The sequence below is a fragment of the Furipterus horrens genome, unplaced genomic scaffold, assembly GCF_987537825.1.
Source record: "Furipterus horrens unplaced genomic scaffold, mFurHor1.1.pri manual_scaffold_15, whole genome shotgun sequence".
In the NCBI taxonomy this organism is placed as follows: domain Eukaryota; kingdom Metazoa; phylum Chordata; class Mammalia; order Chiroptera; family Furipteridae; genus Furipterus; species Furipterus horrens.
The window spans coordinates 12,717,457-12,729,567 of NW_028327185.1; the positions used below are offsets into that span (position 1 = coordinate 12,717,457).

The window sequence follows — 12,111 nt, forward strand, 5'->3', positions numbered from 1 at the left end:
TTAGAGCCGACTGTTTATATACTCTGTTGCAGTGAGTTTGTTTTGTCAATCATTTGGATTCTTTGTTTTCAAGGAGTAGAAAGAGCCAGTCTTAAGCAAAATGGGGATTTGTTTGAAGGAAGAGCAGAATGGCCAAGCCTCCTCTGAGAGGCCCCAGACAAAGGCAGCTCTGGGGTCTCAATAGCCAGAATTCCTGGCCTTTCTCTTTAGGATTCTCCCTCTGGTGACAGGGGTCTCCAACTCCTAAGTGCCTTCTTCTCTATTCAAACTCAGATGACCAAGAGAGTGAAGCTTGATTTGCTCAGTCAAGGATAGGTTTCCCTGCAGGATCAGATTACTGTGGCCAGAAGAGGTGATCACTATGATTTGCAAAGTAAGGGGGAGGGTGGGGTGAAGAGAGACTGAGTCAAACTGCTGTTCTGTAACCCTTTGTTTGCATAACAACTAATTGAACATATTCTGTTTTTTAAAAGCTTTATATTTTAAATAACATAAAACATATAGTTTTGATAATTAAGAATATTTGTTAAATGCTGCATGAGTGACTGATATAGTGTTTTGGGAATTTAGCAAAGCAGCAAGAAATAGTTACATGTAACTATTAATATGAATATATGATTGATAACTATACCTGGGGAGATCATTTACCAAATTTGGCTTGGGGAGATTTTGAAATGAGAAAGGAGTAGAATAGTGCATTTCTGTTAAAACTAGGACAAAAAATATTTACCTTCTGTCATCTATATAGTACTATCTGGCCTCCTGGTGCTGATTGAGAAAATCATGAAACATGATTAAATGAATATGTCCTTGCTTCAGAGGCCAGTGCACACTGCTTAGAGCTGCCCATGTGAGAAGCAGTTCCATCCCAAACGTGGACCCTACATCCAGTTTCAAGCATCTGCCCCTGTGATTCTTTGGTGGATGCGGGCAGTGGTGCTCATGAAACTTCCTGGTTTTGCTCTCTGCCGGTATAGGATGCCCTCCTTGGGCTAGTATCCATCTCCTGAGCTCCCAGGGTGAATTTTGTATATTCCACACAATTTACAAATATTTTAGGTTGCATCCAAATACGCCCTTCAAATTTGATGCTTTATCCCATTGCATTTTGTGAAATATGACACTATATTAAAACTTGTTTTCTGTATAGATTACCTTGTCAAGAAACTCCTTATGGCTAACTAGATCAGTTAGCTCAGTTCACCCGAAGAATCTTCTCTGCACAGCGTGTTTCATGATTACAAGCTATCAAACCTCACCTTCCGCATAGGGCACTTGTGACCAAATATACTGATAAACACTTAACATTTTCTCCCTAGCTCCTGAGTAGGATAATTCAGGGTTATTCTTGCTGCATCTAACCATATTTTCATATTCAATTGAACAATTTTTTTTTTTTTTTTTTTTCACTGTGCGGTTGCCTCTCACTCACGCCCCCAACTGGGGACCTGACGTGCAACCTAGTAATGTGCCCTGACTGGGAATTGAACCAGCGACACCTGGCTCGCAGGCCGACGCTCAATCCACTGAGCCACAGCAGCCAGGGCTTCTCAATTGAACAATTTAAATGAGATTTAAAGTATACTATTATCCTTAATAAGACATGGGCTATTGAAAACTGTTGGTTAATGTTTGAGTGAGTAAGCACTTCATTAAAATGTAATTTCAAGCCTTTTGCAGCTGAACTTCTTCAGCCTAAACCACCACCTGTGAACTTGGAAGAACATAAAGAATTAAACCAGTTTGTACCCCCCTGAAGTCAGCTATCAAACCAATCACAACTTCCTACCTCAAACAAATAGACATTTCAGCCATTCATCTCTCCTTTATGGTTACTGCCATCACTACTGCCTGTCTTTCTAAAATATTATCTAAGAGAATAGGCTTTTATTAGACCACCCAGGCTTTTGTTAGTCACTTTTGTGACTTCTGGCCAAGATGGAGGCCTAGACAGACATGGTGCGTCTCCCTCCACAACTAAGATTACAACTACATCAAAACTAGAGACAACCAGAAGTTCCAGAAAATCGAGCTGCATGGAAGTCCAACAAACAAAGATATGAGGAAGAAATACTCATCCAGACAGGTAGGAGGGATGGAGCCGGGGTAGAGAGGACAGGTGTGGTGGCAGCAACAGCGTCGGCAGGGGCAGCAGCAGGCCGGCGAAAGTACCGTCACATGTTTTAAAAAGTAGGGAGGGACACCTGGGGGGCGCTCCCAGCACCAGACCAGACCACACAGCTCACAGCTCCAGCACCGGGGAAAATAAAGCCTCATTGCTTCTGACTGTGCAAACCAGTGGGGGTTGGGGTGGAGGAAGAAACTACCAGTCTCTCAGCAGAGTCTGCTTGTTTAAAGGGTCCCCATAGTCCTAGAACGTCCACAGACCCACCCACTCTGGGAACGATGGCCAGGGCAATAGCTAGAGGGGCGCCAGTCCCACACAAAATGGGAGAAGTGCCTGGAAAAGGGGCGAGTGCTGAGCAGGTGGCATTGTTCCCTCTTGGACCCCTCCCCCACACACATCGCCACAACGTGGTGAAACAGATCACCCTGTACTGACGAACCCTAAGGCTCCGCCCCTTACAATGTAACAGGTGTGACAACTCTACACAGGCGAACACGGGAGCCTGTCAAGATGTGACAGAGAAGAATGGCCCAAAGGAGGGAACAGATCAAGATTCCAGTGGGAGAACTAAGTGATGAGGAGATAGCCAACCTAACAGACAAGGAGATAGCCAACCTAACTGATGCAGAATTCAAAACACTGGTGTTAAAGATGCTCACAGACTTGATAGATATGCTTAAGTACGCAAATGCAGAAAGGAAGAAGTGAAGGCTATGTTAAATGAAGTGAAGGAAAATCCACACAAAACCAGTGGTGAAGAGAAGGAAACTGGGGTTCAAATCAATGATTTGGAACATAAGGAAGAAATAAAGTTAACCAATACAGAATGAAGAAACAAGGATTGAAAAAAATGAAGAGAGGCTTAGGAACCTCTGGGACAACTTTAAATGTGCTGACATCCAAATCATAGGGGTGCCAGAAGGAGAAGAGGCAGAGCAAGAAATTGAAAGCTTATGTGAAAAAATAATGAGGGGAAACTTCCCAAATTTGGCTAAGGAAATAGACATACAAGTCCAGGAAACACGGAGAGTTCCAAATAAGCTAGACCCAAAGACACCAAGAGACATCATAATTAAAATGGCAAAAGTTAAAGATAAAAGAGAATCTTAAAAGCAGTTAAGGGGAAAGCAGAGAGTTACTTACAAAGGGGTGCCTATAAGACTATCAGCTGATTTCTCTATAGAAGCTTTGCAGGCAAGAAGGGACTGGCGAGAAGTATTCAATGTGATGAAAAGCAAGGACCTAAACCAAGATTACTCTATCCAGCAAAGCTATCATTTGGAATGGAAGGGCAGATGAAGTGCTTCCAAGACAAGATAAACCTAAAGGAGTTCATCATTACCAAGCCATTATTATATGAAATGTTAAAGGGACTTATTTAAGAAAAAGAAGATCAAAACAATGAACATTAAAATGACAACAAACTCACAACTATCAATAACTGAGTCTAAACAATAAAAACAAAATTCAACTAAGCACACCAGAATAGGAACAGAATCATAGGTATGGGGATCATTTGGAGGGTTATCAGCTGGGAGGGGGAAGGGGGAGAAATGGGGAAATGGTGCAGGGATTAAGAAGCATAATCAGTTGGTACAAAATAGACAGGGGGAAGTTAAGAATAGTATAGGAAAGGGCGAAGCCAAAGAACTTATAAGGACAACGGAAGCAAAGGGAAAAGAAATTGGGGCTACTGTAACAAAATAATCAATAAAATATACTTAAAAAAAAAAAAGAACACTGTTGTGTGCCACGGAGTTAATAGCTGTTTCATTTAATAATGATTAGTACATTCATAATAACACTTTTGTGTAAATTAGGAGGCTTAATTTTAAGGTCTACTCTGAAAATTACAGAGTAGCTTGTTTTTTATATTAAGCAAATTACGGATTTTTTAAAAAGCTAGTTTTTGTTTAAATAATAATGCTTTTTTGGTTGTCTTAAAGTTACTAATATTTTATAACAATTTAGTAAGTGTTTATTAAATTTAGTGACATAATAATTTAGAACTAGATAATTATAATAAAAAATTAGCATTTTTCTAGGATCTACAGAAATTGTTTAAAGAATAAGTTAAGACCGACATGTTCTTTTGGTATGTGATGCATGTTTTAGGATACTTCTATCAGAATTGGCAATAATCAGGAAGTGTATTGTAACATTGTTCAAAATGACAAAGACTGGAAACAACTTGAATGCCTTGCTTATGAGACCAGTTTAATAAGTTGTGTCCATATAAAAATGAATATAGTACAGTGCAGCTGTTAAACAATTGAGATGATTCTGTTTCCACAAGGTTATGGAATGAGCTCTAAGATGGATAAGTGAAAAAAAGCAAGCTGCTCAGGTGTATATAGTTTGCTAACACGTGTATACATGGAATAAAACAGTATATAAATATGTTTATATATGTACCGTTATCTCTGGAAACACACAAAACTGGTGGTATCTGGTTGCCTGTAGCAGGGAACTGGGGCAGGTCAGGGGTAGAATATGAGAAAGACTTGGCTTTTTACTGCACATCCTCTATGCTTTGTATCATATGCAGATGTTTCCTATTAGAAATAAATGATAAGAAAGTCACCTGTCCCCTTGATGACATCATGTGAAGGAGGTACTGCTTAACATTCCGCTTCTGTCTTCCTGTGTCTTACCACCCAGCTGTCATTTTGTAGACCATAGGTCACTACTGTTAAGTTGGGTTTTTTTAAACATACATGATATACGGTAGCCTTCGCTCTGGGAATTCTTTGCTTTGTATGGTGCAAAACACAGTGTACATAGGGATTTGCTTTTTTGAAGGACCTATTTTTTCTGGCATTTTTGTGAATTCATGATTGATAATGATTTGGTAAAGTGTAACATTCATTTTGACAAAAATTGCCTTGAGATCAAGTTAGAAGAGTCATTCTCAGGAGATACAGTTTTGATGGGTACTTTTTTTTAATGTCCCATGAAAATGTTGGTAAACTTTTTGTTGTTGTTAAACTTTTTTGTTGCAAATATATTCCTAGTATGTGGTGTACTTTATATTTTTTGTTACTGTTGTATAGAAGTTTAAACCTATAATTACAGTAATCGTTTGTGTTTTCTCTCATTCTTTTTAAACTTAGAAATATTATCTGGTCACTTAATATTATCTGTTTGGTACCTAATTTTTATCATTTGACTTCATATTTTGCTTATTGACTATTTAGGCATGAGCTTCACAGAGGGGTAGTCTCACCATGGGTCAATGGTATGATTCTTAGCTGTAGAGGTTCTTTGACCCAGATTCAAGGAATCTGTTACTAACCAAACTCACAAGACTGATTTATAAACTTAAGCATTTAAGTCTCGGAATAACCAGTATTTGTGGGAGTTACTTGGAAGATTTTCTAGTTGGTTAAGTCCATGTAAGAATACAAATTTCATGTCACAAAGTTGCTTGACACATTCTTTTGACAATGGAAATTATAGGAATATTTACACCAAGTTAAGGTAACCTGATAGATTACTCTTTCCTATTTTAGGGCTTTTTTTTGTTTGTTTAGAATATCATGAATAATTTAAATTAGATTACTACATGGTTTACATAGTGCCAAGAACAGAATAACAAACTAATTGTTTCCTGTGCTTTTTCACTTTTTTAATGACTTTTTAGAGGGCCTATGTCTTCTTATCTCCTGGAAACCTGAATTCTCCAATTTTTAGGTCCTGTCAGGAATATTCACTCAAGTGTACTCTAGTGAGGAAAGGAGAGGGGATAGCAAAATTATTGTAAAACTTCCAAAGAATAAATGTTCGTGGCAAGTGCTTGGGTTTCCTTTAAGTTATATTGACATTTTAGCAGGACACCGTTAATTCACTTTGGAAGGAGATACATTACTTGTGGAATTTATTGTTAGATTCAATTTTTCTGCCTTATATTTCAGGGAGGAAATAATGCCGGCCATACAGTGGTTGTAGATTCGGTGGAATATGATTTTCATCTTTTACCCAGTGGAATAATTAATCCAAATGTTACTGCCTTCATTGGTAAGTATAACATTAATCACTTGGGAGTTTTTTCCCCATAGTTGATAATTGTGTTCATGTTTCATTATCAAACTGATTTCATGTCTCACTAATCAAATGATTAATCTTGACCTTGTACCTTCTGGAATATACCTAACTGACTGTTTCACAGCTCTTTTAGATCTTTTAGCCCTAATACTTTTTGGAATGATTACTTTGCATTTACCTGTGGTCATTGGTGGTCTTAATTCTGTAAAGAACTATTATATTCAGTCATCAAATCAATTTTTCAAACATGATGCGCAGTAAGAAAACGAAGTTGCTGGTTTATAAATTGATTATGAACTCTTAATAACATGATGCAATCTGATATGTTATATTCTAGTTTTTTACTTTTAGTCTACTGTGGCCTGGTTTAATTTGCCTAAAACTACATAACTAGTATCTTTCAAAATAACAGTTTCACTTTGTTTCAAAGAAATTTTAAATTAGATTGAGTGTAATTTTAGTGTTTTTATATTCTGTATTTTGTGTTCTATTGTGTATTTACATTATACTACTGTTTAAAACTTGGAATCCTTTCTGAGGTAACTCCCTGATAAATCAGAATGTCCTGTGAATCAAAGTCCTTCAGTCTTCTACTGTTCTAGATAAAGGGTTATTGTAGATGTCTGTATTTTAATATCATTATGTATGTCTGTATTATAGGTATAGATGTTTAAGGTTGGGATTAATTTGTTTTTCTTTTCCTCTAGGAAATGGTGTGGTAATTCATCTACCCGGATTATTTGAGGAAGCAGAAAAAAATGTTAAAAAAGGAAAAGGTATGAAAAGAATGAATCTGCTTTGTCTGGTAACCGTTATTTATTCTTTTTTTTTTTTTTTTGGTAAAGTTTTATTTGGATCTCATGCCAACCACTTAACATTTCTGTCTTATACTGTAAACTTGCAGGTTATTATAGGACAAGTTTTTAAATGTCAGTTGTTATATTTTATTAATTATAATTAGTATTTAAACAAAAGACAAACATAGTAAAGTCATTGTTTAAGTCTTGGTTATTTTACACATTGGTCATCTCTAAACTTTAGGGAGCTAAAATTACTTACATAAAACTCAAATTGATGAGTTCATCTTGTCATTTTTGCTCAAGTTAGCATACCCCCTGCCCAAACTGAAAGTCAGTTTAGCGCAGTCAGGAGCACTCAGAAGCCCGTCGTGCACACTGTCCTCTTGTTCCCTGGAGGACCTGGAGCTCCCTTGGCTGCTACAACCCAGGGGTAGAAGAGGGCTGTTTGGGTCCCTCCCTCCGAATGAGAGAGATGCTCCTTCCATGCTGTGTATCCTTCCAGCTCCTTAAAACAAACAAAACAAAACAAAACAAAACTTGGTTTCCTGCCTTTCCAAATCTCTTGAATTTTTGGAAGTGTGTTTACATTCGACTTGGCTACCTTGCTGAGGTTTGGGGAATTTAGCAATGCAAATGCTACACAATTGAGGGAAATCATTAGTTCACTTTACCTTTAGCTTAGCTGGAATTAAAAATACTCGATGCTATTATGTTACCCAAGTTTATTGTTAAGGTTTAAAAGTAGCAATCTGTCCTGCAGTGTTTCCACAACTAAATCTAATTTGACAGAATCCTGTCTGCTACCGTCTCTGCTGTCCTCCCTGCTTTTATTAACCTATGTATTGGTGTCAGCTTTTTAAATTGGCTAGCTGAAGGTCCCTGTGCCACTCTCTGCTTTCCTTTAAGCCCTCTGAAAACTTTGCCCTACTTGATTTTTCTTTCTGGCCTCTCAAATCCAGCTGAGTCCACTTGACTGAGTTTCTTTGTAGTATTTTCTGTATAATGTTCCCTAAGCTAACTTCAGAGTACATATTTAATGGCAAAAACAGCTATGACGGGGGTGCTTACAGTTCCGGTTGATCTTTCAGCATATTACCAAGGAGGTCTTCCTTTCTAATCTATAAGGAGTAATTTAAAAATAATTCTTTAGATATTTTCAATATTAACAACGAATGTTCAATACCTCAAATTATTTTTGAAAATGTTTGGAGCTTGCTGGCCTATCCTTAGAATGAATGCATGTAGCCTATGAAGGTGTACTGTCTTTAAAAAATATATTTATTTAGCTTCATTTATATACTCACTCAACAATTTCTTTTTGAACATTTATTGGATGACTGGCCCAAGCTATGAAACCTCATGGCTCCTCCTCTCAGGCATTTACAGTTAGATGGGGAGATATCGTATCTTGTTGCTCAGTGCAGTAATTGATAATACTTTGAAGGAATCAGTGAGAACATTTTGTTATTTTTATTTAATCACACTTTTTACAATTGTCTCTCGGGAAAGTGTGCCATTCCCAAAATTAACAGCTCCCCTTTCCCGAAATCCTCCGCCTGCTCTACACCTACCTCTTCCCCAAACTCCAACAGTGTTATTTTCTTACCATTTGCATTCTGGGTTCCTAGACGTATTCTTTGTGGAGACAGCTGGCTGTGAGTGGAGATTTATAGAGCAAAATATTTAGAAAGAATGTGTGAATGAGCTTGTATATATAATGAGCGACAGGTGAGAAAATTCTCGTTAAACATGTTTCCTATGAAGAAGATAGGAAAGTGATGGTTTCAGTGAAAAACACTTCTAAACACTGTCTTTCTAAAATTAAAGTGAAAGAATTATTATACGAAATGTCCAATGAAATGTATTTTCCACCTTTTCTCTAGGTCTTGAAGGCTGGGAACAAAGGCTTATCATATCTGACAGAGCTCATATTGGTAAGGGGGACATAATGCATTTATTTGTAACTGTCTTTTTACTGGAAACTGTCACCAGAAAGCATCTCTTACCAATTTAGTCTTTAACTTTAGTGAAAACTAAGTAGGATGGATTGTAATAATTGGATTCCAAATACCTAAAATGTTTATGTATGTATGTATGTATGTATGTATGTATTCATTTATTTATTTAGATAAGGGGATATGGGATAGGCTAAAATTTACCTATTTCTGAAGGAAGAATGAGCTAATCAAGTGAATAATATAAGCGCAGTTTCATGAGACTCTCTTAAGCCTACTAAAAAATAAGCCCTGTCCACCACACACAGAGAGCATTCATGCCTCATACATTTATTATCATGTAAAAGTAGATCTACCACCTGGCCCATCTTCAGTGACTCTTTTTGTCACAAATGTAATAATAGTGCTTGTAAGATGATTCCGACTGGCTTCTTCTCTTCCATTATTGAGAGCAAACTGGATTCTAAAATTAATTCAGCCACCACCAATAAATCTGAGGTTTGTTTCCCTGTTATTACGCTATTGCTGAAGTGATAGAATTGTTCATTAACAGTGACATGATTAAGAGACAATAACCAGGACAGAAAAATAACTATAAACCACATAAGAAACTTGTATGTGAGTGATCGAACTCAAATTCTACTTAAATGTGTATTTCCCCTGAGGCAATAGTTGCTCTAGTTTTAATGTTGACCTTCATGAAAGAGGCAGCCCTGTCAAAGATTTTATATTAGCCAAGTAAACAAATTGAAACCCTTTTGGAAGGAAGCAAGGAAGTTCCTTGTCATTTTTGTTGGCTGTTTTAAGCTTCTGATTTAAAAAAAATAATAATAAAATAAAAAAAATTCTCATCCTGTCACCTATATAAAACATATTTTTGGTTTTTAACTTATGTTAGTAATTTCATTTTAAACTTTTATATATAGTCATAGTGCTATATAGAAAGAAATACAGTGTTATTAGTATTTTTTCATACTGACATTCTCTTAGGTATATAATGAAAAATGTATTTCTGTTCATTACTTTTATAATATTTTTTATCTGCTTACCTTCACTAATGATTAACTTTACACGTATCCTGTTACCATGAATATTCTGTTACCACCCTGAACTTCTTTCCCATCCATGGTTTTTATATGTAGGCTTTGGTATTCATTGGCTCTGTTTTGTGGGTAAAGTAAGGTGCTGTGTTAGATGGTGAAGGCCATTGCTTACCTTCAGAACTTTCCCATGGTCCTCTGTCATCTGCTATGTGAAATTCAGCATCTGAATCTGAGCACCACAATTTAGGGTTGCACAGCAGGGCAATACCTAGTATGTACCCTTTGAGTAAATTATAACGTTAATGTGCACACTCAGATAGTCCAGCTACGTGTTGGTATAAAACATACTCGTGACGTCAGTCTGTTGGGAAGAAACAGTGTTAAGAGTGATTTGTGCTCCTGTCTGGATTCTCCACCTTTCTTCTTGATTACAAATGTTTTGGGTCTGTCACATGACAGATAGCATCCTTGGGTACAGCACAATGGTTAGGCAAGTCACTTGACTACTTTAGGCTACAAAAACCAAAGAAAATAGTAATGCAAAGGGATCGAAGGATCAGTCTAATCAGAAAGTAATGTGGTTTAAATCATAGCAAATGTGAATTAATTTTGTAATTTTATTATACTTCTTTAATAGCGATTTTTCCCTTTTTATACATTTATGTCTTTAAAGGAGTCTTTCTGGTGGAAGAAGGCTGAGTCCAGAGAGGAGAGCTCAAACTAAAATTTAGATGCTAGTAGTAATATACAGGCTGCAGCGAAAGCAGGTTTACAGTTGTTTGCGTGGAAAATGATACAGTAATATATAATACAAGAAGAAACTTCGCGTACTCGCATCTGTAAACCTACTTTTGCCCCACTCTGTATGTCTGTGCTTTAAAATGTGTTATTAAATGTCTCTAAAGAAACATGTACTTTTAGTACAATCAATTCTAAAGTGATGAATAGAAGTTAATAGTGTCATTAAAAAAAAAATGGCCTGGAAGCTTGCTGAGAGTCATTGCTATGAAGACACTTAAAATTTTCAGAGGTTCTCTTACCATAGAACTGAAAAGGCAGTTCTGTAAGTTCCATTGTAATTATGACATCAGAACTAAGCACAGGACTGAACTGGTACATGAATGCTTAAAAATATTAAGTTATTTCTTTCCAAGGATTTTAAAGATTTCGCATAAAGTCATACACTTAAGTCAGCACAGTAGAATGGATGTGCAGGATGGAGTACAGTATACTAGAGCCACGGGCTTTTGAATTTTAGGGCCCTGGGCCCCAGTGTTAATTATGTGTCCTCTGGTGAGTTATCTTTTAGGCTTTAAGTCCCCCATCAGTAAAGCAGGCACTTCCCACAAGGCTGTGCATATGATGGGAATAATTTTATCTGTTTTATTTTTATAATTGCCCAGCACCTAACTCAGCTGCTGTACCCCGCTTGGCCAACATTTACTATTTTCTCATCCTGAAGGATATTGGTCTGTAGTTTTCTTTAGCTTTAGTGCCTTGTTCTTTAGTTTTAGTGCCTTTGTTTTTCTGAAAGAGTGTGTGTAGGGTCAGTATTATTTCTTCTTTAACTGTTGCATAGAATCTTTGTGGGGATATTTTGAGATATTCAGGTTCTTGTATTTCTTCTTGTGTCAGTTTTGGTAATTTATGTTTTTCAAGGATTATATACATTTTATTCAACTTGTCAAATTATTGGCGTAAGGATGGTTAATATTTGTATATTATCCTTTCAGTTTCTATACAGTTTGCAGTAATGCCCTTTCTCTTGTACCTGGTATTGGTAATTGGTATCTTCTTTTTCTCTTGATCAACCTAACTAGAGCTTTATCTATTTTATTGATTTTTTTCCCAAAGAATAAGCATTTGATTTTGCTGATTTTTCTCTTGTTTTCTTTTTTATTGATTTCAGCTCCTTATTGTTTCATTTTTTCTACTTTCTTTAGTTTTAATTTACTCTTTTCTTAGCCTCTCTAACACTACTTCAGCTACATTCTACAAATAATGACATTTTATGTTTATTTCCATTCAGATGAAGTTACTTCATAATTCTTTTTTTGTGATTTTTAAAAAAAATTTGACTCATGAGTTATTGAGGCATGATGTTTATATTGTTTGGAAAATTTACCCAGTTTTTCTCTATT

At 36.5% G+C, this 12,111-nt stretch overlaps 1 protein-coding gene across 1 annotated transcript in view; it reads left to right on the forward strand.

The window, feature by feature from the left end:
* Positions 1-12,111, forward strand: part of ADSS2 (adenylosuccinate synthase 2) — a 37,215-nt gene that overhangs the window by 7,483 nt on the left and 17,621 nt on the right. The window contains exons 2-4 of the mRNA XM_090263257.1: positions 6,043-6,145; positions 6,880-6,948; positions 8,856-8,906. Of these exons, the coding sequence (XP_090119383.1) occupies positions 6,043-6,145; positions 6,880-6,948; positions 8,856-8,906 (223 nt within the window). The remainder of the gene's footprint in view (positions 1-6,042; positions 6,146-6,879; positions 6,949-8,855; positions 8,907-12,111) is intronic.